Source organism: Erinaceus europaeus, chromosome 3 (assembly GCF_950295315.1).
Source record: "Erinaceus europaeus chromosome 3, mEriEur2.1, whole genome shotgun sequence".
Taxonomy (NCBI): Eukaryota; Metazoa; Chordata; class Mammalia; order Eulipotyphla; family Erinaceidae; genus Erinaceus; species Erinaceus europaeus.
The window spans coordinates 17,897,776-17,924,282 of NC_080164.1; the positions used below are offsets into that span (position 1 = coordinate 17,897,776).

At 45.1% G+C, this 26,507-nt stretch overlaps 2 protein-coding genes across 5 annotated transcripts in view; one reads left to right on the forward strand and one right to left on the reverse strand.

Annotated features, from left to right (window-relative positions):
- GPN1 (GPN-loop GTPase 1) overlaps positions 1 to 13,341 on the forward strand; it is a 25,347-nt gene extending 12,006 nt beyond the window's left edge. For all 4 annotated transcript variants that reach the window (XM_060186762.1, XM_016194641.2, XM_016194642.2 and 1 more), the window contains 7 exons: positions 1,048 to 1,093; positions 2,253 to 2,399; positions 3,919 to 4,001; positions 5,695 to 5,734; positions 6,527 to 6,617; positions 10,782 to 10,889; positions 12,656 to 13,341. In XM_060186762.1, the coding sequence (XP_060042745.1) occupies positions 1,048 to 1,093; positions 2,253 to 2,399; positions 3,919 to 4,001; positions 5,695 to 5,734; positions 6,527 to 6,617; positions 10,782 to 10,889; positions 12,656 to 12,741 (601 nt within the window). In that variant the 3' untranslated portion in view covers positions 12,742 to 13,341. The remainder of the gene's footprint in view (positions 1 to 1,047; positions 1,094 to 2,252; positions 2,400 to 3,918; positions 4,002 to 5,694; positions 5,735 to 6,526; positions 6,618 to 10,781; positions 10,890 to 12,655) is intronic.
- A 2,506-nt stretch (positions 13,342 to 15,847) lies between these two features.
- On the reverse strand, positions 15,848 to 25,198 carry SUPT7L (SPT7 like, STAGA complex subunit gamma). Its single transcript, XM_007537804.3, has 4 exons — positions 24,757 to 25,198; positions 21,440 to 21,764; positions 18,774 to 19,011; positions 15,848 to 17,292 (listed from the first exon to the last, which is right to left on the reverse strand). Exons 1-4 carry the CDS (start codon positions 25,170 to 25,172, stop codon positions 17,030 to 17,032), a joined length of 1,242 nt encoding a protein of 413 aa, XP_007537866.1. The 5' UTR covers positions 25,173 to 25,198; the 3' UTR covers positions 15,848 to 17,029.
- Between the last annotated feature and the right edge of the window lie 1,309 nt (positions 25,199 to 26,507).

The following is a 26,507-nucleotide window of genomic DNA, read 5'->3' on the forward strand; positions in this document are numbered from 1 at the left end:
CAAAAAGACTTATCCATCATTCAAAATGGTGAGTGGGGGCTAGTTCTCCTAGTAGAGCTCACACCTTCCCATGCACGAGTTCCCAGGTCTGAGTCCCAGCACTACATGGGAGCACCATGGATTCAGAAGGAGCTCCACAAACAGTGGGTGTGGGGCTTTGTGTCTCTCCTCTCTCTGTCGCTATCTAAAATTAAAAATAAAGAAAAACTGGTCAGGAGCAGTGGAACTATACATGTGAGAGGCCTCAGCACCACAACACACACACATGCACACACATATCTCCATTCAGATTTTAAAATGTATAGGTTTCTCCCTAGTGTCATACCATTAAGAGAAGAAGGATGGGGTCGGATGGTAGCGGGTTAAGTGCACATGGAGCAAAGTGCAAGGACTGGCTTAAGGATCCCGTTACGAGCCCCCAGCTCTTCACCTGCAGGAGGGGGTCACTTCACCAGTGGTGAAGCAAGTCTGCAGGTGTCTGTCTTTCCCCCTCACTCCCCCCCCCAATTTTTCTCTGTCCTAGCCAACAATGACATAATAATAATAATAATAACTACCACAACAAGTGCAACAAAAGTGGGGAAAAAGGCCTCCAGGATTAGTGGATTCCTAGTGCAGGCATCAAGGCCCAGCAATAACCCTGAGACCAAAAACAAGAGAAGGACATGCCTCACTCAGGTGATAGTGCCTAGTGCCTTTGACCTAGAAGCAAGACAGCCCTTTGCTCAAGCTGGTAGAGTGTGATTTGGGGATACAGAAGAGCCATGGCTAGCATCTGTCTCCTCCCTCCCTCTCCCTCTCTCTCTCTCTCTCTCTCTCTCTCTGCCTCTAGGGTTATTACTGGCGCTCTGTGCCTGCATTATGAATCAATAGACCACAAGCAGTGCAACAGAAGGGGTCTTAGAGCAGAATTTAGAAGCAGACCAACAGTCCTCTTTTTAATGTCTCAGCCATTCATTCTTTCTTTTTACTCAGTTTCAACACAGTGATTTCAGGCAAACAAGAGCCTTCATGCTTTTACTTATAATGTCTTTGTTTGATTTTCAGCATCTTGTACAAAACCAAGCTGCCTTTCATTGTGGTCATGAATAAAGTAAGTGGGTACTTTTGTAGTGATTTTATTTCCAGAATCTTGTGCTATGAGAAGCCTTGGATAGGTGGGAAGGGCTATTTCAGCTAGAGAGCAGGTACAGTCTTTGCCAAAACAAAGTCATGAACTCTTTTTTTTAAAAAATATTTATTTATTTATTTCCCTTTTGGTGCCCTTGTTGTTTTATTGTTGTAGTTATTATTGATGTCGTCGTTGTTGGACAGGACAGAGAGAAATGGAGAGAGGAGGGGAAGACAGAGAGAGGGAGAGAAAGACAGACACCTGCAGATCTGTTTCACCGTCTGTGAAGTGACTCCCCTGCAGGTGGGGAGCCAGGGGCTTAAACCAGGATCCTTACACTGGTCCATGTTCTTTGTGCCACCTGCGCTTAACCCACTGTGCTACCACCCGACTCCCAGTCATGAACTCTTTTTTAAATATTTATTTATTATTGGACAGAGACAGAAATTGAGAGGAGAGGTGGAGGGGACAGGAAGGGGATGGGGAGTGTGAGAGAGAGACACACCTGCTGTCCTGCTTCACTACTTGTGAAGTTTTCCCCCTACAGGTGGGACCAGAGGTTTGAACCAAGGTCTTTGCTCACTGTAATGTGTGCGCTTAGTGAGGTGCGCCACCACCTGGCCCCACAAAGTCATGAACTCTCCTAGAGAAAGTATTCTGTTAAATTGAGTGATTATTTATCATAACCTCCCTCCCACTTTAGACTTGAGTAGCCCTTGAACCATGGCATACAGGCTCTACCTCCGAATCAGGACTGTGTGCTGGGTGAGGGACTGCTGCTCTATTAGGAATGGCAATTAAGACCAAACCAATACTCTGTTGTTGGTTCATGACCTGGATGCAATAGACTACTTCACCTTTAACATTGAGTGTGCTGGCATCCACTGCGGCCATGCCAAGTTGGCAGAGGATTGGGAAGGCTCTTCAATTAGGACAGCTCATGACTTCAGTTAATTATGTACACTACACAATAGGGTTGGCTCTTGGTGACTTATTGCAGTGGAGGTGGAAGTGGGGGAAGCAGAGAAAGGAAAATATAAATGATTGCTCTTTGCTGTCAGTAATTAAACTTTTTTTTTGGCCTTGCTTTGATGTCTGAGATCATATCTGCTTGCTCACAGTTGGTTTCTCTCTGGTACAGACTGATATCATTGATCACAGTTTTGCAGTGGAATGGATGCAGGATTTTGAGACTTTCCAAGATGCTTTGAATCAAGAGACTACATACGTCAGCAACCTGACTCGTTCAATGAGCCTGGTGTTGGATGAGTTTTATAGCTCACTTAGGGTAAGTGCTTACTCCCGTTCATTGTTTAGATGATTTTTTTTGGCCCAGAGACCTTGTTCACATTGGACATACAGGGCTGCGCATGGGTGCATCTGGTTGAGTGCACTCCTTGCTATGTGCATGGACCCAGGTTCAAGCCCTTACCCTCACCTGCAGGGGGGAAGCTTCACAAGTGGTGAAGCAGTGCTGCACATATCTCTGTTTCTCTCTCTACTTTCCCCTCCATTAATAACCTGATGGTCAAAAGGAGAGAGGGGAAAAAAAAAAAGGACAGAGAACAACTGAATTGACAGGAAGTAGATTAGAAACTCCTGCTGCTCATTTAGTCTTTATTATTATTAGTTTTCTTTCTTTTTTTGCCTTCAGGGTTATCGCTGGGCTCAGTGCCAGCACTACAAATCCACTGCTTTTGGTGGCTGTTTTTTCCATTTTATTTTACAGGACAGAGAAACTGAGAGAGGAGGGGAAGATAGGGAGAGAGAAAGACACCTGCAGATCTGCTTCACCATTCGTGAAGTGTCCCTCCTACAGGTGGGGAGCCAGGGGCTAGAACCTGGATCCTTGTGTGGGTCCTTGTTGCTTCATACTATGTGTGCTTAACCAGGTGTGCCACAGCCTATCTTCCCCCCCCTTTTTTTTTCCATTTCTCAATTTTCCATAGACTTATTTCCATGAGGTTTGAGCATGTATCATGCTGTTTTGTTTTGTATTAGACTTAAGGTGGAAACAGTGCATCACCCTGGTACATGCAGTCTTGAGGACTGAACTTCATGCTTGAGTCTAACACCTTTTAAATTTTTTTTGGATTTATTATTTCATTATTTCATTAATAAGAGACAGAGAGAAAACACACCAGGTCATCACCTTGACACATGCTGGGGATCAAACTTGAGACCTTATTCATATATATATATATATACACATATATAATTTGTTTATTCCCTTTTGTTGCCCTTGTTGTTTTATTGTTGTACTTATTGTTGTCGTTATTGGATAGGACAGAGAGAAATGGGTAGAGGAGGGAAAGACAGAGAAGGGTAGAGAAAGATAGATACCTGCAGACATGCTTCACCGCCTGTGAAGTGACTCCCCTGCAAGTAGGGAGCTGGGGGCTTGAACCGGGATCCTTACTCCAGTCCTTGGGCTGTGAGCCACCTGCGCTTAACCCACTGCGCTACAGCCCGAGTCCCCCTCCAGGACCTTATTCTTAAGGGCTGCAAACCTCCCCTTCTGCCTCCAACACTGTTCATCTAGGGCCGAGGGTGCTGCAGGGTATTTAACCTAGAACTTCGAGACTTCAGGCCTAAAACCTTTTTTTTGCATAACCGTTATGTTGTTTCCCTGCCTGTGAGAGTCCAGCACTTCGTCTGCTGTGCCACCTTGCAGGTGATAAATCTAAACCTTTTGAATGAAGATTTTTTTGAGTTTTGGACACTTGAAAACTTGATTGTTTGAAAATAACACACTGTTTAACAATACACAGTTGTTCCCTCAGTGGCATTAATGATGCTTTTGATAGGTGGTGGGTGTCTCTGCGGTCCTGGGAACTGGCTTAGATGAGCTCTTTGTGCAAGTTACCAGTGCTGCTGAAGAATATGAAAGGTGAGGACGAAGGCAAGTCTTAGGGGAACACTGTTCAGCTTTTGCTTTGGTGGTGTGCTGGGTATTGAACCTGGTACCTTTGGTGCCTCAGACATGAAAGTCTTTTTAGATACAGATGCATTATTTCGATGCTGATTCATCACATGAGTGTTTGAGTATGTGGTTTTTCAAAGCTTCAGGATAGATTGTTTTTCTCCATCATTTTATGGTTCCCCATATAAATCACATAATTACATTCTAGCCTGAATGAACCCAGCAGTCCTACCTTCCTTTATTCATCTCAGATACTCAGATGATCAGCTCAGCAGTTATGGTCTCATGGTCTCTAGAATTAATTTGTCCAGCTCAGCAGTCTTCTGTTGCTTTGCTGGTTTTAGGGTAGGGACAGGTACCCTAAAAATGTTAAACTAGCCAACCAGTCAACGCCCATGTTCAGTGGGGAAGCAATTACAGAAGCCAGACCTTCTACCTTCTGCAACCCACAATGACCCTGGGTCCATGCTCCCAGAGGGATAGAGAATGGGAAAACTATCAGGGGAGGGGGTGGGAAATGGAGATTGGGTGGTGGGAATTGTGTGGAATTGTACCCCTCCTACCCTATGGTTTTGTTAATTAATCCTTTCTTTTTTATTTTTTTTATTTTTTATTTATTTATTTATTTATTTTTAATTAATCCTTTCTTAAATAAAAAATAAATTAAAAAAAAGAATTGAAGATGTCAAGACAGTTGACAAATTAATCCATCAAATAAATATCTTCTCTTGAAAAAAAAAAAAGTTAAACTAGCATTTAATTCCACAGGGATAGCCTCTCAGTGACCAAGACTTGTTATATCTAATGTTCCGAGAAGTAACAGCTTTTGTTATTGTCAGAATCCAAGGAAAATAAAAGTGATGTGATGGGGGCCGGGCGTTTGTTATTAAAAATTCGGAGGCTCTTGCCAGGCGGGTTGGCTTCACAGGCGGGTAACAGAGACGCGGAGACAACGGCTGGGCAGGGAAACTGTATTTCTTTATTCAGGAACAATGATTCATAAACTAAGACAAACTAATCACCAAACAGAACTCTGCTGTCTCCTTGCGGCGGCGCAAGCACTCTCTCTTACTCTCGAACTCAGGAACTCTGCAACTCTGGCACTCTCGAACTCAGGAACCCTCTCTCGGGGAACCCTCTCTAGGGGTTCCTTGGGGCGGGGCCAAGCGGGCCGCGAAATTAACTGGACTGATCCAATTCTCTTGGCGGGGGAGGGCTAGAACAAACCAATGTAAAGCATACGACAGGCGTTAGCACAGCGGATTAAGTGCAGGTGGCACAAAGCTCAAGGACTGGCGTAAGGATCCCGGTTCAAGCCCCCGGCTTCTCACCTGCAGGGGAGTCGCTTCACAGGTGGTGAAGCAGGTCTGCAGGTGTCTGTCTTTCTCTCCTCCTCTCTGTCTTCTCCTCCTCTCTCCATTTCTCTCTGTCCTATCCGACAGTGAGCGACGTCAACAACAACAATAATAACCACAACAAGGCTACAACAACAAGGGCAACAAAAGGGAGGATAAATGGCCTCCAGGAGCAGCGGATTCATGGTGCAGGCACTGAGCCCCAGCAATAACTCTGGAGGCAAAAAAAAAAAAAAAAGTGATGTGAGGTGGAAGGCAGTACAGATTATTTAACAGAGGGTTTTAGAAAGTGTTTCTCTTTCTAGGGAATATCGTCCTGAATATGAACGTCTGAAGAAATCACTGGTAAGCAAGGAGATCGAGGGCTGGGGGGCTGTTCCTTCAGTACAGTGTATACCTTCCCACACTTAGCAGTGCACTGGGGATCTAGAGCCACCTACGAACCCTCCTGCCACAAATGCTTTGGTTTCAGTTTTCAGTGTATCTTTCAGATACTTAGGTTTGTAAAGTTATATGTATGCTATCTGGATGCCCCCCCTAAGTAGTTTTCTTCTCTTTATTAGTATCCCTGAAGATCAGATGTTAAACTCTTCTCATGCTCTTTCCTCGACCTCTACTCCAAGTTACACATAAAGAATACTTACAGAGTTTTGTTTAGGAAAGAGATGACTCACAGCTCTTAGTCTTATTTATTTAGAGGCAGAAACTTAGAGGGAGAGAGAGAGAGATACCTGCAGCACTGCCTCACAACTCATGAAGCTTTTCCCTTACAGGTGGGATCGGGGGCTTGAACCCCAGTCCTTGTGCATGGTAACATGTGCACTTAGCCAGGTGTGCCACCACCTGGTCCCCACAGTTCTTATTCTAAATGAGCAGGTGTTCTGTCTCCATCAGCCTTGTTGGGCCCTTTGTCACTGAATCTTCCTCCTTTCCCTGCTCTGTCACTGAATCTGAGAATTCTTTTGATAGAAGATTTTGAAATCTTGTATTTGATCTGCAGGGCCTTCCTGTCTGGACAGCTGCTAATCTGGGTCCATAGCAGCCTTAATGTTTAAACAAGAAGAATTTTCAGTTAGAAGATCTGCCGTCTGACTCACTCTATCTTAAACACGATGGCGTTTTTCTCTTTCTGTACAGGCCAGTGCACAGAGCCAGCAGCAGAAAGAGCAGCTGGAGCGCCTTCGGAAGGACATGGGCTCCATAGCCTTGGACCCAGGGGCTGCTAAAGGTACTGGAGAGGCTCATGGGTTAGGAGCTAAAAGGAGGCTACACTTTTTTCCACTTTAGAGAGAGGATAACTTTAGTGTGATATAATAGATTATATTTATGCGTACTATTTAATAATGTCCGTTTACCCTATAAGTATGCTTTATAGATTGTGTGTATTTTTTAAATTATTATTTTTTTCTTATCAGAGCACTGCTCAGCTCTGGTTTATGATAATGCCGAGGGTTGAATCTGGGACCTTGGAACATCAGGCATGAAAGTCTTTTTGCATACCCATTGTACTGTCTCCCCTCCCAGTACATGTCCACTTTAAAACAACATATATGTAGATAGGGCAGGAGTGAATAGCATAATGGTTCTGCAAATAAGCTGTTATGCCTGAGGCTCCAGAGTCTCACATTCAAAGCCCCACACCACCATAAACCAGAGCTGAGCAGTGTTCTGGTGAAAGGGAAAAAAAAAAAAAAAGAAAGAAAGTAAAAGAAAAATGTATAGAAACGTACTTGATTTTATTTCTGAACTTCCTATTTTATTATTCTGGATTATTCTGTGCCTGTACCATACTGTTTTGATTATGTAAAGTCGTCCTAGTATGCATTAATACCTGTTAGGTTAGTTTTCTTTCTTTATTTATTTATTCCCTTTTGTTGCCCTTGTGTTGTTTTATTGTTGTAGTTATTATTGATGTTGTTGTTGGAAAGGACAGAGAGAAATGGAGAGAGGAGGGGAAGACAGAGAGGGGGAGAGAAAGACAGACACCTGCAGACCTGCTTCACCGCCTGTGAAGCAACACCTCCGCAGGTGGGGAGACCGGGGCTTGAACCAGGATGGTTATGCTGGTCCTTGCACTTCGCGCCACCTGCACTTAACTTGCTGTGCTACCACCTGACTCTCAGGTTAGTTTTCTTTTTGCTGTTTCCCTGGCTATGCTTGGATCTTTATTGTTCCACATGAACTTTAGTGTCATTTTTTTTGCCTCTAGTAGCTGGGGCTTGGTGCCTGCACTATGAATCCACTGCTTATGGTCTTTTTTTTTTAATTTCTTTATTGGAGGATTAATGTTTTTATTTTTATTTATTTTCCCTTTTGTTGCCCTTGTTGTTCTTCATTGTTTTGGTAGTTGTTGTTGTTGTTATTGATGTTGTCGTTGTTAGATAGGACAGAGAGAAATGGAGAGAGGAGGGGAAGACAGAGAAGGGGGAGAGAAAGATAGACACCTGCAGACCTGCTTCACCGCCTGTGAAGCGACTCCCCTGCAGGTGGGGAGCCGGGGGCTCAAACCAGGGTCCTTGAGCCGGTCCTTGCACTTTGCACCACGTACGCTTAACCCACTGCGCTACCACCTGACTCCCAGGGGATTAATGTTTTACAGTCAACAGTAAATACAATAGTTTGTACATGTATAACATTTCTCATCTTTCCTTTTTTTTTTAAGATTTTAAAAAATATTTATTCCCTTTTTTGTTGCCCTTGTTAATTATTGTTGTAGTTATTATTGTTGTTATTGATGTCATTGTTGGATAGGACAGAGAGAAATGGAGAGAGATGGGGAAAACAGAGAGGGGGAAAGAAAGAAAGATAGACACCTGCAGACCTACTTCACCACCTATGAAGTGACTCCTCTGCAGGTGGGGAGCCAGGGGCTTGAACCGGGATCCTTACACCAGTCCTTGTGATATGCACTACCTGTGCTTAACCTGCTGTGCTACCGCCCGACTCCCTAACATTTCTCATTTTCCCACACAACAATACAACTCCCACTAGGTCCTCTGTTCCAGGACCTGTATCCCCCCCAACCCAGAGTCTTTTACCTTGGTGCAATCCACCAGCTCCAGTCCAGGTTCTGCTTAGTGTTTTCTGATCTTTTATTTCAACTTCTGCCTGTGAGTGACATCATCCCATATTCATCCTTCTGTTTCTGACTTATTTCACTCAACATGATTTCTTTTTTTTAATTATGTTACATAGGTTTTAAAAAAATTTTTTTAAAAATATTTTTATTTTCCAGAATTACATGTCAACAGGGGTTTGAATCCACACCATTCCCACCACCCGAGTTCTGAATCTTCACTCTCCCCACAGCAATTCACCGCAGTTCCCCTAAAGTTGTAGACATGGGCCAACCATCTTCTCTACAACTATCTGTCCACATTTATACATAGTTGCCCCTTCTTTTTCTGATTCAATCCTCTCTTTCCCTCTAAACCACTCATGACATCAAAGCTACCTCCATATGTCCCTCTCCTCTTCCTTCTCTGTCTCTGGGTGCTGATGGAGCTGGAGTGCAGTCATCTTCATCTTATCACTTCTCCCCCGCTGGGAGTATGGGTCAAGGTTGTTTTGGGGGAGTAGAAGGTAGGACTTCTGGCTTCTGTAGCTGCTTCTCTGCTGAGCGTGGGGCAGACGGAGCCCTGTGCTCAGGAACTACTCCCATTCCCATCATGGTTGCAGCTCATCCCTCATTGTTTCTCTGAGCAGAGAATTTTTATCTATTTTTTTTTCCAATCTCATATATATGTACTTTTTATTGCTAGAGAGAATAGTATTGCTCTGTCATCCTTTATTTATTTTTTAATGAGAGCGAAGGAAAGAGTGAGTACTGATCAACTCACTTATGCTGGTGCTAGGGATTGAACCTGGGACCTCACAGCCTCAGGTATGAAAGTCTTTTGCAGAGCCATTATTTTGTCTCCCCAGTCCCTTCTTTGTCATCCTTTTTTTGTTTGTTTTGTTTTTGCTTTTTTTTTTTTTTTTTTTTTTTCCCTCCAGGGTTATTGCTGGGCTCGGTGCCTGCACCATGAATCCACCGCTCCTGGAGGCCATTTTTCCCCCCTTTTGTTGCCCTTGTTGTTGTAGCCTCATTGTGGTTATTATTATTGCCCTTGTTGACGCTATTCGTTGTTGGATAGGACAGAGAGAAATGGAGAGAGGAGGGGAAGACAGAGAGGGGGAGAGAAAGACAGACACCCGCAGACCTGCTTCACCGCCCGTGAAGCGACTCCCCTGCAGGTGGGGAGCCGGGGGCTCGAACCCGGATCCTTACGCCGGTCCTTGCGCTTTGCGCCACCTGCGCTTAACCCACTGCGCCACCGCCCGACCCTGTTTTTGCTTTTTTAAGTAAAAATAAATTTCATGTTTTCACCCCCAGGGTTCTCACTGGGCCTCAATGCCTGCACACCACTGCTCCCTATAGCCATGTATTCCTTCTTCCTTGTTTGGACAGAAGGTGCGAGCTTGAGAGGGAGAGAGAGACAGAGAAGGAAAGATGCCTAGAGCACTGCTCCACCACTTGTGAAGCTTCCCCTGCTGATGGGCCCATGGGCTTTATGCACTGCTGGGCAAGCCACCACCCAGCCCCTGCCCCATCATTCTTAATTATTTGCTTATTTATTGGTTGGATAGAGAGGCAGAGAAAGAGTGAAAGAGACTATAGTACCAAAGGTTCCTGATTCAAGATGGTGGGGGGCGGATTTGAACCTGGGTCCTGAGGCAGAGTGGCACAGTCTCTGAGTGAGCTGTCTTGGTGACCCCACCTGCCCTGTCACTCTTACACAGTGCTGGAATTGAACCCAGGTTCTTACCCAGGCACGGTGTGCATTGTACTTCCTTGGCCTTGGGAATGTTTAGTTTTCTATTTCCCCCCTTTTTCTTTTTTTAAAAAATTTTTAAATTATCTTTATTTATTGAATAGAAACAGCCAGAAATTGAGAGGGTAGGGGGAGAAACAGAGACACCTGCAGCGCTGCTTCACCACTTGTGAAGCTTTCTTCCTGCAGGTGGGGGGCGGGGGGCTCAGACCTCAGTCGTTGCACATAGTACCGTGTGCACTCAGCCAGGTGCGCCACCACCCAGCCCCCTTTCCTTTCCTTTTTACTTCCCTTGGGGCTTCCCTGGGCCTTTGTACTTGCACAACTCCACCACTTCTCACTTTCTTTTTCCTTCCTTTCAATCACAGAAGTAGGGAGGGAGGGAGTGACAGAGAAGGATAAGACCACAGCACTGTTCATGCTTGTGGAACACTTTCCCTTGTGCCTAGGACTTCCATGTGGTGCCAAGGATAGCACTTCATCCTGGCAATGCATAACCCTAATTCCGTCTGATGGAAATTGCCATTATGAGGACATGTGTGCCCCTGATGCACCACTGACGGCTGTTTTCTCTGTAGACAGGTTGTCTCCCGTGCTGGACCCTTCTGACCTGATCCTGACACGGGGAACCTTGGACGAAGAGGATGAAGAAGCAGACAGTGACACAGATGATATTGACCACAGAGGTAAGAGGTGGCTGGGCTGGCTCCGGGAAGCAGAGTCACGGGGCTTATCCTGGCATTGTCACTCAGGAGCTGCTTGTGGTTGAGAGCCCAGGGAGCAGCTGGTCTTAGGGGATGGGAGGTGGTAAAGGCTGTTTACCAGGAGTGTCCCACATCGAGCTCCTGGTCTCCCTCCTGGGGCTGATTATGGAGCTCACATTCATGTCTGAATTGTCCTTCTTGGCTCTCACTCCGAGGAATCCAGGATATTTTTAAAGAATACACAAGGACTCAGACCAGGCAGAAGGAACAGTATCACCAAGGATAGGCCCTGGGAACCAAAGGGATTCTACGTGACATGATTTTATGGACTGCGAACAGAATTCTTTTCCTCCCCCCTTCTTTCTCTCCCCCTCCCACTATTCATTTATTTTATGTGAAAGAGATAACAGAACACTGCTTAATTCTGGGCTGATGGTGGTGCTAGGGATCTCTCCTGTGCTCATTATAACATTATCTCCTGGGTTTCCTTCCTTTCAATTTATTTATTAGAGAGAGAGAGAGAGAGAGAGAGGGGAAGAGAGACCCTGACCAGAGCACCAGGTTGAACCTCTTACAGTAGCTAGTCCTGTGTCTTGCCTACTGAGCCACCTCTCCAGCTGTCAGAATCTATTCCTTGAAACAACTTTTAAGTTTTTGTAAAGACTAAGAGCAAACTTTTCTTTACTCTAACATGTTGGATCCTAATTTTTAATTGCCTCATTTGATCAGAATTGTTGAGGTATATAATTTACACGAAGTATAACCTACTCTGAAAATGTGTGTTCTTTTTTATTGTTTTGTTTTTAATGCAGTGCCAGTGAATCAATCTAGGGCCTCACACATGCCTGATATCACCATTGAGAAGCCTCCCTGGGCCAGCTTTTTCATCCATAGTGCTCCCATGTGATGCTAGGGCTCGAACCCAGGGCCTCATGCACAGTAAGATGTGTGCTCTGCTGAGTGAGCTATCTCCTGGCCCCTAAAGGGTCTAATTTAATGAGTTTTAACACATATGTATGGTCTTATAATCATCACTAAAAACAAGATACAGAGCCTCCCCCCCGCCCATTTTATTTATAGGATAGAGAGAAATTGAGAGGCAATGGGGAGATAGGGAGAAAGTTAACATACCTGCAGACCTGCTGCACTGCTTGTGAAGTGCCCCTCCCGAAGGTGGGGAGCGGGAGCCCAACCCCTGGTCCTTGTGCGTGGTAATGCCTGTGCTCAGCCTGCATGACCACCAGCCCCCAACATGTCTTTTTACATTCACTCCCCTCCTCACATTGATTTTGTTCCTATAATTTCACTTTCTCCAGAATGCCGGGTATCAATACTTGGAATCACAGTAAATACCCTTTTACGTGTGGCCTCTTTTTTCCATTCAATGTATGCTTTTGTTGTAAGTCCATATTGTTGCATTTGTTAGTGTTCCTTTTTATTGCTGAGAAGTACCCTGTATGCAGATGTACCTTTATTTGTTTAGCCATTTACCAAGTCGGCTGACATTTGAATTGTTTCCTGGTTTTATCTTCTGTGACTAATGCTTATTGATAGGTCTCTGTGTGGACACATTTTCATTTCTCTTGGTTAAAAACACCTAGGAGTGGGGCCTCAGTTACTGTGTGAGGGAAATATTTTCATGACCTATTGGAAACAAAGCATGATCAATAGCATGCCTCTGGGAGATACTTCCTTAGTGAGAGAAACAGTTTCTCAAACATAGAACTGATCTCATGTTTCCCTTGCAGTTACAGAGGAAAGTCACGAAGAGCCAGCGTTCCAGAATTTCATGCAGGAATCAGTGGCACAGTACTGGAAGAGAAGCGCCAAGTAGTTCCGCCAGGGTCACAGTAACGAACTCTAAAAACAAAAACAGCTGTCTATCTAGGGGCTACTATAAAAGACAAGTCTGCTCAGAATAGCAGTTTCTCCTTTTAGGGAAATCTGGTTCAGATGAAGCCCAGCGCAAAACACCCTCAGATCAGCAGATGTATCCTGATTACCCTGGGCCTTCTCCTTGGATCTAACAGACATTTTGATGGTTCTTGGCTGCTGACCTGTGTCCCTCGAAGCCTAAAACTTCAAGTTTTATCATTTAAACTCAAGTACTGTTGCTGCTGATGGAAGAGGGCCTAGAGAGAGAACTTAGTGCTCACGTCAAATCTCTATTACTAGGCTGGGCTTCTTGTGTCTGCTTCTCTAGCCTCTTGCCTTTGACCCTGCACAGGCTTCTCGCCCCCACCCCCCTTTAATAGAAAGGAAAGAGGAAACACAAGCTTGTCCAGAGTGGCAGTGGAGTCCCCTTGGCAGCCAGTATATGAAATGTGCCTCAAGCACGTTTGACTTCAAGGTTGCTGGGAAAAAATGGGCCAAAGATGGTTAACGGATAAGATTGTGCTTTTAGCGGTCACTTGGATAAAGAGTTTCAAATTTTGTTGCAAGCCAGCCTGTCATAATTTTGAGTAAGACAATTATGGTTGCGATTTGATTTACTTCTGTTTAATAGAATAGGCTTTCTGTTTAAAGCCACATGTCTAAACTTGTCTCAGTAGATTATGTTTCCAAGAAAGCAGGTAGAAGTCAGGCCCTGTTTGTATTATACTGTGGATTTACTCAAGAGATTGTGAACTTGGGCCATTTGCACATCTTTACATAACAGCCGTGGTTAAGCAGGGATTTGCCCTGCCTCCGTGTTTATAGTATTTTAAAGCATAACATGTTCCTCTGAAGGGCTGCTGCCTAATCAGAGGATGGTGTCTCATCAGAAGCACCAGTATGGCCTCAGAAATCATTAGAAACTGGGCAGAATCTGAGGGAGGTGTCCAACAGTCTGTTTTTTAACCATCATCCCCTCCATGGAAGTCTGCCACACATTAATGCTAAGAAGCACTGTTCTAAAATAGCCTGCGACAGACAGTTCCAGGCTAGGTGAGTCAGGTGTCCTCACAGGGCCTGCTGTACTAGGGCCCCTGACTTTGACTGTCTGGTGCCTACTGTCCAGTTCAAACATTCTGAAAACAAATTAGCTATATTTTAAATTTACCAATATTTATCAATATTAATATTCTATACTTAGTGGGAACCACTGGTCTAAAACTGAGAATGTTTTTAAAAGAGCACTCAGGGAGTCGGGTGGTAGCGCAGGAGGTTAAGCGCACATGGTGCAAAGTGAAAGGACCGACATAGGATCCTGGTTTGAGCCCCCGGCTCCCCACTTGCAGGGGAGTCGCTTCACAGGCGGTAAAGCAGGTCTGCAGGTGTCTATCTTTCTCTCCCCCTCTCTGTCTTCCCCTCCTCTCTCCATTTCTCTGTCTTATCCAACAACATTGACATCAATAACAACAACTACAACAACAATAAAAAACAAGGGCAACCAAAGGGAAAATAAATAAAAGCACTCAGGGTGGGGGTAGATAGCATAATGGTTATGCAAAGAAACTCTTGTGCCTGAGGCTCCAAAGTCCCAGGTTCAATCCCCTGCACCACCATAAACCAGAGCTGAGCAGTGCTCTCGTAAAAAAAAGAAAAGAAAAAGAAAACTAAGGGGACTAGGTGGCACCGCATCGGGCTAAGCGCAAGTGGCACAAAGTGCAAGGACCAGCATAAGGATCTTGGTTTGAGCCCCCGGCTCCCCACCTGTGGGGGAGTTGCTTTACAAATGGTGAAGCAGGTCTGCAGGTATCTATTCTTCTTTCCCCCTCCCTGTCTCCCTCTCCATCTTCCCCTCCTCTCGATTTCTCTCTGTCCTATCCAACAACAATGGCAACAATAATGACAACAGAGGCAACCAGTAAAAATGGGGAAACAAAATGGTCTCCAGGAGCAGTGGCTTCATAGTGCAGGCACCAAGCCCCAGCAATAACCCTGGAGGCAAAAAAGAAAGAAAAGCACTTAGGGCCTGGGAGCTGATATAGTAGAGAAGTCTTAAAACAGGAAGTCTAATTAACCCATCATCCTATGTACCAGAATGATACTCTGGTTCTCTAACAAGACAAAAAAAAAATTTTTTTTAAAGGAAACAATTTGCAAAGCAAAACTCTGAACATACTTGGTTTTATCCTTTAGTGCCTTTAAATACTCCTTCCTTAAAGGAACTGAACTTTGCCTGCCCTGTATGCTCCATAAGGGCAGGGTACTTTTTAAAAAAATTCATTCATTAGTTCTTTTTTTTTTATTTATTTTTTTTAACCAAAACACTACTCAGTTCTGGTTTACAGTGGTGGGGGTTGAACTTGTAACCTCTGGTGCTTCAGGTATGAAAGTCACGGATAACCATTATGCTATCTCCCTTGCCCAGGACATATTAATTATTACTATTATTTTTTTTAAAGATTTATTTGTGAGAGAGGAGGAAGAGAGAGAGAGAACCAGAGCATCACTCTGCCACATATGCTGGGGATCAAACTTGGGATCTCATGCTTGAGAGTCCACTGCTTTATCCACTACACTGTCTCCTGCGCTACCTAGTAACTACTAGGCGGTTACTTTGTGGGCAGGAGCTGATGCTGAGCGTCGGAAGCTGTTATCTCAGTATGCCAAGGGTACAACAAATAACACAAGCTTGTCCCTGGACAAGTCTGCCCACTTCATTCTCAAAGGATAAAATGAAAGAAACGAAAAATGTCAGCGAAAATATTTTTTTTAAAAATAGAGGAGACAGGGAGTCGGGCTGTAGCGCAGCGGGCTAAGCGCAAGTGGCGCAAAGCACAAGGACCGGCATAAGGATCCCTGTTCGAACCCCGGCTCCCCACCTGCAGGGGAGTCGCTTCACAGGCGGTGAAGCAGGTCTGCAGGTGTCTGTCTTTCTCTCCTCCTCTCTGTCTTCCCCTCCTCTCTCCATTTCTCTCTGTCCTATCCAACAACGACAACAACAATAATAACTACAACAATAAAACAACAAGGGCAACAAAAGGGAATAATAAATAAAATAAATATTAAAAAAAAATAGAGGAGACAAGAAAGGATGAAGCTAGATGGATTAAGTCTATAGGGGAGTAGTCCGGGAGGTGGCACAGTGGTAAAGCTTTGGACTCTGAAGCATGAGGTCCTGAGTTTTGATCCCCGACGGCACATGTGCCAGAGTGATGTCTGGTTCTTTCTCACTCCTCCTTTCTCATAAGTAAGTAAAATCTTTTTTAAAAAAGTCAATAGGGGGAAGAAGAAAATACGTGGATGAAACAGATGGTAGAGGACTGTCTGAATAAGCAGAACGGCCACAGACCTCTGATTTTATAGAAGACTACTAGGTCCTGCTAGGTAGGTAGGAGTGTTAGATTCCCAAAGTCTTGAACTCAAAATGAAGCACGTTAAATGAGAAACCTGACATTGATATGAGCATATGTTTACCTGTGAGTCGATTCAAGCACAGCTCTGAGGTTTAGTAACATTAATCTTCCCTCTTAGTCCCCAGCACCACGATAAGCCAGAGCTTAGTAGTGCTTGATAAAACAACAAACAGGGAGTCAGGCGGTAGCGCAGCGGGTTAAGCGCAGGTGGTGCCAGCGCAAAGACTGGCGTAAGGATCCCAGTTTGAGCCTCCGGCTCCCCACCTGCAAGGGAGTCGCGTCACAAGTGGTGAAGCAGGTCTGCAGGTGTCTTTCTCTCCCCTATCTTTCCCTCTTCTCTCCATTTCTCTCTGTCCTATCCAACAACAATAATAATAGCTACAACAATAAAACAAGGGCAACGAAAGGGAATGAATAACTAAATATTTAAATTATAACAATAAAAAAACAAAACAAAAAAAACCAACAATAATAAAAAAACCCCAAAAGTTTCCTCAGTATTACAACATCCCTGCAAGACAGACTAAATTGATTCTCCACAGCAGTGTAAGAGAAATGGCTCTAGGAGGTAAACTGTCTAGTCACATCTCAGGGACCACGCTATCCCAGAAGCATAATCTCTATGTGAAAGGTGGCTGGGTTGTGGTGAAAAACTACAAAAACTGGGTGCAAAAAAATAGATTAAAAATAAAAAGCAAACTTGTCTAGTTAAGTCCAGTTCCTCCGAAGTCAGAAAAATCCATTGTGTTTAAGAACAGTCAAGTCACTATGGAAACAAATGCAAACTCATCAAGGTTGGCAGTGCCAGTCTGGACAGGAGCCAGGAGCCCTTGTCTTTTATATTTTCCTCATCCTCTTCTTGCAGCGCTGGTTGAACACCGGGGAGGAGCCCATGAGGCTGTCAGTGGAGTGGGAGCCGTAGCTACTGTCTGAGTCATCTGGGCTGTGGGGGATCCCAGCTTCACTCATGCCTGACATGGGCTCCTCGAAGACGTCGCTGCCCAGCACGCCATGTCCAGAGACGGTGCCTTCTTCACTCTCTTGAGGCTCCATTTTCACATGCGCCAAATTCCAAAGAGGGGAAGCGTTTACCTCTGTACCTAGAAATACAGGGAAGAATATAGGACTTGTGGCAGGCTATGGCTGCAAGGACGTAGAAGAATAAACTAGTGACTACAGGACTCTGAGCTCAGTTTCCCCTTTAATTATGTAGAGCACCAGAGCACCACTGGCTATTTAATGCTGAGGGTCAAACTCAGGACCTCTGCTTGAGAGTACTTTATCCACTGCACCATCTGCTGGGCCACTCGTCCTGGATCTTTTGTCTTTTAATTGCCACCAGGGTTATTTGGGCTTGGTGCCTGCCCGCATGGCAACTCTGCACTCCTGACAACCCTTCCTTCCTTCCTTTGTTCCTTTCTCCTTGATTACTTGATAGGGCAGATAGAAATTGAGAGGAAAGGAAGAGACAGGGAGAGAAAAAAGAGACCTACAGCACTGTGTCAGCCCTGCAGGCGAGAACCAGGAGCTTGAATCCAGGTCCTTACACATTGTAATGTGTCCACTTTTGTTTTTTCAAAGATTTTATTTATTTATGAGAAAGACAGGAGGAGAGAGAAAGGACCAGACCACTCTGGTACATGTACTGCCGGGGATCAAACTCGGGACCTCATGCTTGAGAGTCCAAAGCTTTACCACTGTGCCACCTCCCGGACCACAATGTCTCCACTCTTAAAGTAATCAGTCTGTCTGGAAGAGGCCAGAGGCCTCTAACTGGCTAACTATTGGCTCTAATTTGTTGAGTTACTCCAGCAAGGGACCCCAACTAAGGGTCCTTCAGCAATGAACACACACATCTTTCTAGAAGCTATTAGCAGTAAATGCATCAGGAAGAGCCAGTCTAACCCCGTAAGCAAGGCCACCTCTCATCCCGCCTGCCAGCTGAACTAACTCAGGGAGCAAACAGAAAGGTGCACGTTGCATCTACACCCTAGTCCGGAGCCAGTTTAAAGAATGCCTATAAAACTGTCTCCACTAACTACAAAGAACATCATCTCTAGATCAGGGACGCTGTATCTGTCGCTAGACTTTCCTAGCCTTCTGCCTACCCTCACTTTTGTTCTCTCATCTTAGAAAGTACTAAGGTTAACAGATTTCTGAGAATAAAAGTGAGTAAGTTGGGGTCTGGGCGGTGGCACACCCAACTAAGGACACACACTACCATGAACAAAGACACAGGTTTGAGCTCCCCACCTGCAGGGGAACTTCACGAGTGCTAAAGCAGGTTTACAGGTGTCTCTTCCCCTTCTCAATTTCTCTCTGTCCCATCTAAAAATGGGGGGAGGGAGGTGAAGGGCCACCAGGAGCAATGGATTTGTGGTGCCTGCACTGAGCCGAGCGATAACCCTGGTGGCAATAATAATAATAATAAATAAGCTAAGTTGAACTTTTCTTTTTAACCAGAGTACTACTCAGCTCTGGCTTTTGATGGTGCTGGGGATTGAACCTGGAACCGCTGGTGCCTCAAGTGTGTAAGTGCATAACCACTGTTACATCCTCCACCCAAGTTGATTTCTCTTACTGGAAGCCTGCGGTGAAGCCTCCACCTCCAGGTTGGATGGGAAGCGCTCACTCTGAGCCCCGAGCACACCCATGGGCAGAGACTGGTCTCCAGAAGCAAGGTCGGCCTCCAGCTCCTCGCTGACAGGGAAGGTGATGTCGCTCACAGGCTCCTCCTTGATCTTAACAGGTTTAGTGTCCTCTGTGGCCTTCTCAGGATTGACAATCCTCTCATACTCTTCAGAGAGCTGTTTACTAATCTGTTGGCAAGTCAGATGTGAGTTTCCAAGGAAATGTTAAAATCAAGAGGACATCCCATGGAAAACCCCCAAATCTGAGTATCATAACGGAAGGAATCTGTTTAAGGTGTCTGGTGTGCATTCGAGAGTGACAGACATGGAAAGGTTTGTTTGGCAGAGAATGTGTCATAAAAGTTATATAAGGTGGAAAAGGTAGACTGTGTCAATGATGAATCAGAACTCGGACAGAAGATCACACTTTAGAAAAACTAATAGCTGACATGTACACTTGGTGAGCAATGAGTAACACAGGAGATCTGGGTCACTCAGAAAAGAATTTGTTAGGCATTAAAAAATTCTTAATCACAGGAGTCAGGCAGTGGCGCAGCAGGTTAAGCGCACGTGGTACAAAGCACATGGACCAGCGTAAGGATCCCGGTTCAAAACCCTGGCTCCCCCCACCTGCAGGGGAGTCGCTTCACAGGTGGTGAAGCAGGTCTGCAGGTGTCTGTCTTTCTCTCCCCCTCTCTGTCTTCCCCTCCTCTCTCCATTTCTCTCTGTCCTATCCAACAATAATGACATCAATAATAATTACAGTAATAAAACAACAAGGGCAACAAAAGGGAAAATAAATATAAAAAATTCTTAATCACATTTTAAATTTGGCAAAGTCAAAAGTGAACAAATGACTTGTGTAATATCAGAGGGATGAAGAGCTTAGATATTTCTGGTGAAATGCCAAATGGTGTCCCCTCCCCCTGCGGGCAGTGTCATCTCACATTCTGTTTTCCTTAGCATGTGATGCCATCTGAATCTGGTTTTCATCATTCTATGTTTGCTTACTTTGGCTTTCCTCTCAAGAACACAAGCTTGGGGGTCAGGTGGTAGCACTACTGGTTAAGCGCACGCACGTGGTGCGACGAAGTGCAAGGACTGGTGTAAGAATCCCGGTTTGAGCCCCCATCCCCCCACCTGGGGGTGTCACTTTACAGGCGGTGAAGCAGGTCTGCAGGTGTCTTTCTCTCCCCCTCCACTCTCCATTTCTCTTTGTCTGATCCAACAATGATGACGACATCAATAACAGTAACTACAACAGTAATAAAAAAATGAGGGAGCCAGGCAGTAGCACAGTAGGTTAAGCGCAGGTGGCGCAAAGCACAAGGACCGGCATAAGGATCCCCGTTCGAGTCCCCGGCTCCCCACCTGCAGGGGAGTCACTTCACAGGTGCTGAAGCAGGTCTGCAGGTGTCTGTCTTTCTTTCCCCTTGTCTTCTCCTCTCTCCATTTCTCTCTGTCCTATCCAACAATGCCAACATCATCAACAACAACAACAATAAAACAACAAGGGCAACAAAAGAGAATAAATATTTTTAAAAAACAAGGGCAACAAAAGGGAATAAATAAATATTAAAAAAAAAAGAAAAAGAACACTAGCTCAAGGAAACTATCTTGTTTACTGCCATACCCAGCAGTGCCTGACTTATAACAAGCCCTCAATAAATATTTGTTGAGTGAAAGCATGCTAACTGGAGCCTAGCGGTGGTGCATCTGGTTAAGCACATGTTAGCACGTGCAAGGACCCAGACCCAGTTCAAGCCCCCAGTCCCAACCTCTAGAGGGGAAAGTTTCATAAGTAGTGAAGCAGTGCCACAGGTCTCTCTCTTTTTTCTTAATTTTTTATTTTATTTTATTTATTCCCTTTTGTTGCCCTTGTTGTTTTATTATTGTAGTTATTATTGTTGTTGTCGTTGTTGGATAGGACAGAGAGAAATGGAGAGAGGAGGGGAAGACAGAGAGGAGGAGAGAAAGATAGACACCTGCAGACCTGCTTCACCGCTTGTGAAGCGACTCCCCTGCAGGTGGGGAGCCGGGGTTCGAACCGGGATCCTTATGCCGGTCCTTGTGCTTTGCGCCACCTGCGCTTAACCCGCTGTGCTACAGCCCAACTCCCTCTCTATTTTTTTTTACCAGAGCATTGCTCAGCTCAGGTTTATGGTGATGGTGCTGGGGACTGAACCTGGGACTTCAGAGTCTCAGGCACGAATGTCTTTTGCAGAACTGTTAAGCTCTCTCCCTAGTTCCCTCTGTTTTCCTCATTCACTCTCGGATTTCACTCTGTATCAAATAAGTAAAATTTTTTAATTTTTTTTTTAAAAGCATACTAACCACACTCTCAGATTCCATCCATCCATCCGTCCATCCATCCATCCATCCATCCATAAGTTCTTCTACAGGAAGAATTAGCAAAAGTTCACTGACTATAGAGGACCTGAGAGTCTGGCCCGGTCAGAAACGAGGCCCTGGGAACACTGGCAGGACCGTAAGGATAGAGGAGGTCAAAGTCCACTCCATCCCAAGGCCCTGTGGTCTACACTTCTGAGTAAGTGTGGGGTGTGTTGGATACCCCCAGACTGCGCATGTTGACTTGCTTCTCCACGGGACCTCTCACCTGGAGCATGTAACTGTGATAGTCCTTGATGCGGTGCTGCCAGAACTTCTGGAGGGAGAGCACGCTGCCAATGCCCACTTCATGGAAGACTTGCTCCATGATGTCAGGGAAAGGCGTCTGGCCCAGCCGGGCCTCCCGGTCCACAGCAAAACGCAGCAACTTGGTGAACTTAAGGCAGTACTCGTGGGCCACGTCAGTCAGGGTCTCCAGGACGCTCTCATTGGCACACTCAAAGCCTGCATGGGCCAGGACTGTGGCCACTGCCTGGTAGAGGAGCTGCCGGCAGGAATGCCAGCTGAGTTCCGCCACAGGCTCCCCTTTCCCACTGGAAGGAGACAGGGTAGCGTTAGCAGTGCTCTTGCAAAGGAGTGAGCAGGCATTCTACAACTCTAATCACCGTGCTGGCCCAGCTTTCCTGGGGAATTCTGTGCAGTTTATGTAGCTGAATTTCATCGTGCTGCTCTCAGGAGATGTGTCAGTAACCCCAGCTAAATCTTTGGGCTCCAATTATGGATGTTGACTAGGAAATACATGTCTGTCCTACACACGGGGGTTGGGCAGTGACACATGTATGCATACTTGAAACTTGTGCAATGTTGTAAGGCAGCATGACTTCAATTTAAAAAAATTAATTAAAGGGCTGAAGGGGTAGCATAATGGTTACGTTAACAACTTTTATGCCTGTGGCTCTGAGGTCCCAATCAACAAAAGGCACCCAGCGCCACCATAAAGACAGGGCTGAGCAGTGCAAAGAAAAGAGAGGAAAAGAAAAAGGAGAAACAAATTAAAAATTAAAAAACTAAATAAAGTCAATTGCCAAGTAAATTTTTTAAAAAAATTATCTTTGTTTATTGGATAGAGACAGCCAGAAATCAAGAGGGTGGGGGAGATAGAGAGACAGAAAGAGAGACACCTGCAGCCCTGCTTCACCATTTGTGAAGCTTTCCCGCTGCTGGTGGGGACCAGGGGCTTGAACACAGGTCCTTGAGCGCTGTAATGTGTGCGCTTAACCAGGTGTGCCACCGCCTGGCCCCCCCAGGTAACCTTTCATTTATGACTTCCATTATCATTCTCCATGGCCAGGCTCTCTGGGCCTCAGAAGTACAAGCCAAGCAGCCCTGTTTTACGTGAGAAGCACAGACCTACCGCAAAGGAAGAGTCTACTTCTGGCCCCCCACAGCTGATGCAAATTACTTCTGCTACTTATTCTATAGTTTCTTTTTTTTAAATTTTTTAAAATATTTATTTATTTTCCCTTTTGTTGTCCTTGTTGTTTTTATTGTTGTTGTAGATATTATTGTTACTGATGTCATTGTTGTTGGATAGGACAGAGAGAAATGGAGAGAGGAAGGGAAGACAGAGAAGGGGAGAGAAAGACAGACACCTGCAGACCTGCTTCACCGCTTGTGAAGCGACTCCCCTGCAGGTGGGGAGCCGGGGTTCGAACCGGGATCCTTATGCCGGTCCTTGTGCTTTGCGCCACGTGCGCTTAACCCGCTGCGCCACCACCTGACTCCTGCCTCTTTATTTTTCTTAAGAGAAAGAGACCTGGAGAGAGTGAGCAATGGGGCTGGGTGGTGGCACACCTGGTTGAGCGCACATGTTATAGTGCACCAGGACCCAGGTTCAAGCCCCGGGTCCCCACCTGCAAGGAAAGCTTTGCGAGTGGTGAAGTAGTGCTGCAGGCTTCTCTGTCTCTCTCCCTCACTATCTTCCCCTTCCCTCTTGATTTCTGACTGTCTCTATCCAATAAATAAAGATAATTTAAAAATTTTAATATTTATTTATTTATTATTGGATAGAGACAGAGAGAAATTGAGAGGAGATAGGGAGAGAGACAGAGAGACACCTGCAGCACTGCTTCAGCACTCTTGAAACTTTCCCCCTGCAGGTGGGGACCCAGGGCTTGAACCTGAGTTGTGCATATTGCATATTGCAAAGCAGTGCACTGTCCAAGTGAGAGAGTTCGTTGACTCTCTGTCTCTGTCTGGTAAAGCAGGCATGCAATGGTGAAGCTCCAGTGATGGGCGGGGGGGGAGGTATTCTGGAGACAAACTAGAAAAGTCTGGGGACAACCAGAAAAATACAGATTCATTAACTATTATTATTTCACTGGTGCTAAAACATTTGTGTATCTGTGTGAGAGAGCAGATCTGACAAAATGTTAACAAGAACATTTGTGTATCTGTGTGAGAGAGCAGATCTGACAAAATGTTAACAAGTGGTAAATGCAGGTGTATTCGGATGTTTGCTCTATTATTTAACCTGGGTTCTTATGCACTGTAGTGTGTCTGCTTAACTAGGTGTGCCACCACCTGGCCCCCTAAAATTTTTTTTAATAAAAGTTTTTTTAAGAGCATGACTGGGGCTGGGCAGTAGCACAATGGGTTGAGTACGCATGGCACAAAGTGCAAGGACCGATGTAAGGATCCTGGTTAGAGCCACAGCTCCCCACCTGCAGGGGAGTCACTTCACAAGCGGTGAAGCAGGTCTGCAGGTGTCTATCTTTCTCTCCCCCTCTCTGTCTTCCTGTCCTCTCTTGATTTCTCTGTCCTATCCAACAACAAGAACAGCTATAACAATAATAACAACAACAACACGGGCAACAAAAATGGGAAGAATGGCCTCCAGGAGAAGTGGACTGGTAGTGCAGGCACCGAGCCCCAGTGATGACCCTGAAGGCAGAGAGACAGAGAGAGAGAGAGAGAGAGAGAGAGAAACTCTTCTTATTTTAACTTTTCTGTAGGTCTTACAAATACCAAAAGGAAAAATGTACCTGTTTGACATCAAATGCAAATTTAGACACACCTCTTGAAATAAGACCAGGTTAGAAGGTCTTTGTTGAGAGGGTCTAGACAGGGCTTCTCAAAGTAAACGCACATGCAGATCTCCTGAGATCTTGTTTAAATAAAGCTTCTGATTCAGCAGGTCTCGGCAGGGTCCAAGACTCGGGATTCAAGTCTCAGACATCCCACTACAACCTGAGCATCTTGGGCCAAGTCAGTTACTCTTAGTCTTAGTTTCCTCATGGAAATGTTACCAACTGTTAACAGGGCTCAGGCTCAAACCTGGGTCAGTTCTATGGCAAAGCAGGTGCACTATCCAGATAACCATTTTGCTGGCCCAGCAAGCAGATTTTATTATTATTATTATTATTACTATTATTATCTTTATTTACTGGATAGAGACAGAAAGAAATCAAGAGAGGAGCAGGAGACAGAGAAGGAGGGAGACAGACAGATACCTGCAGCCCTACTTCACCACTCATAAAAGATTTTTTTTTTTTTAAAGCAAAATACAGCCAAGTTTTGCCTTACCGATAGAAGTCACTCTCTGGGTCACTGTGCCGAATCTGGAATGGCGCATTGGGATTTTTACAGTCTAAGGGCAGGAGGTCGTCAGGCAGAGGAGGTGACCCGGGGCAGGAGGGCAGTGGGTCGCTCTCTTCCGTCTTCATGCCTTCCGTCTGTTGCTGACTTTGGGCTTGAGCTGTGGCGATGAGGCTGCGCAGACGCCGGTTGTGCTGGATCAGCTGAATAGTGTGGATGGTGATGCTGCATGGCTCTGAGGGGACCACGTCCAGAGTCGTGGGGGCCTTGGGCTTGTTGGCAGAGGGCTGGTGTAGGGGCGGGTCATGCACTTCTACCAGCCGGAACTCCCGTGGGAGCAAATCAAAGGAACTCCTATTGGTTTGGCTTGAGGACATTGGAATCTCTCCCCAGTATCTTAACATTTTGGAATAAGAGAGAGAGAGAGAGAGAGAGAGAGAGAGGAAGAGAGAGAGAGAGAGAGAGAGAGAGAGCGAGAGAGAGGGCGTGCTTTCAGGTTAAATGGAAGCGATATCCTCAAACACCAAAGTTTTAAATGTCTGGCAACTGTGCGTTATAGGCTCTTGTGAGAAGTTGGAAGTTTAGGCAGTTCCTGATATAAAAGGTAGATTGTTCAGGATCCCCTAGAAAAGTGTCAGTGTCAGCAACGCTGTAGAATCAAAGTCGCTCTCCCTGGAGAAATGAAGAAAATAACCGTCAGATGGCACTCGTCACAATCTCACACAACGAAGCTCCTACGGAACTCAAACATAAGGGAAAGTCTGGACTGTTAGACAAACAGTTGCATTTGATATCTGCGCGGTACTGCCCATGTTCTCCACCTCACCTCACTAACTACTAAAACTATAATAACATCAAGTCAAATTGTGGACCCATTTTATAAGGTAATCACACCTGAAGGAGACCGGGAATATTTCTCAGAAACCCTTAGCAATCTGTTTCGCATCAGTTGGAGAAAAAGGAGTAAAATTTAAAAAATTTTAAAAAAATTAAAAAAATTTTTTAAAAAAGATATTAGTGGCTCTTATTCTGTGTCTTATTTTATTCCCATGCCTGCATGGGAATCTTTTACATGATCCTAGTAGGAAAATCTATGAACCAGTAACCTAAATGCCTTTATGCATTCAACTTCTGACATGTCTGGTGAAGAATGTGAGATTTCTGCTTCCAAACTAGCATGTCTTACTTCAGTCCTCTCCACATCTCTAATCTGTCACTTATAGCTCTGGCTTATGGTGGTGGTACCAGGGATTGAATTTGGGAAGTCAGTTGTGGCGAGTTGGGTGGTAGTGCAGCAGATTAAGCACATGTGGTGCGCAGCATAAGGATCCTGATTTGAGCCCCCGGCTACCCACCTGCAGGGGAGTTGCTTCACAGGTGGTGAAGCAGGCTTGCAGGTATCTATCTTTCTCTCCCCCTCTCCATTTCTCTCTGTTCTATCCAGCAACAATGACATCAATAACAACAACAATAATAAAAAAGGGCAACAAAAGGGGAAATAAATAAATACAAAAAAATTTTAAAAAAGAAAGTCAGTTGTGTAAACTGCTATGCTATCTCCCTTACCAAGACTTAATTATATTTTATTTATTTATTTATTTTGGATAGAGACAGAGAGAAATTGAGAGGGAAGGGGAGAAATATAAAGGGGTAGAGAAAGAGAGAGTAGACTTAGTATTGTTTTAACTCAGGAAATGTCCCCCTCGAATAATTCAATATGGTTGGGCAGAAGAGACAGC

Bases quoted from the DNA above. Each gene is read 5' to 3' on its own strand.
- SUPT7L (XM_007537804.3), bottom strand. From the start codon at position 25,172: ATGTTAAGATACTGGGGAGAGATTCCAATGTCCTCAAGCCAAACCAAT. The intron at 21,765-24,756 runs GTAAGGCAAAAC...GTCTCCTTCCAG, and splicing joins CCAGAGAGTGACTTCTATCG to TGGGAAAGGGGAGCCTGTGG. The intron at 19,012-21,439 runs GTGAGAGGTCCC...ACTTGCCAACAG, and splicing joins ATCACAGTTACATGCTCCAG to ATTAGTAAACAGCTCTCTGA.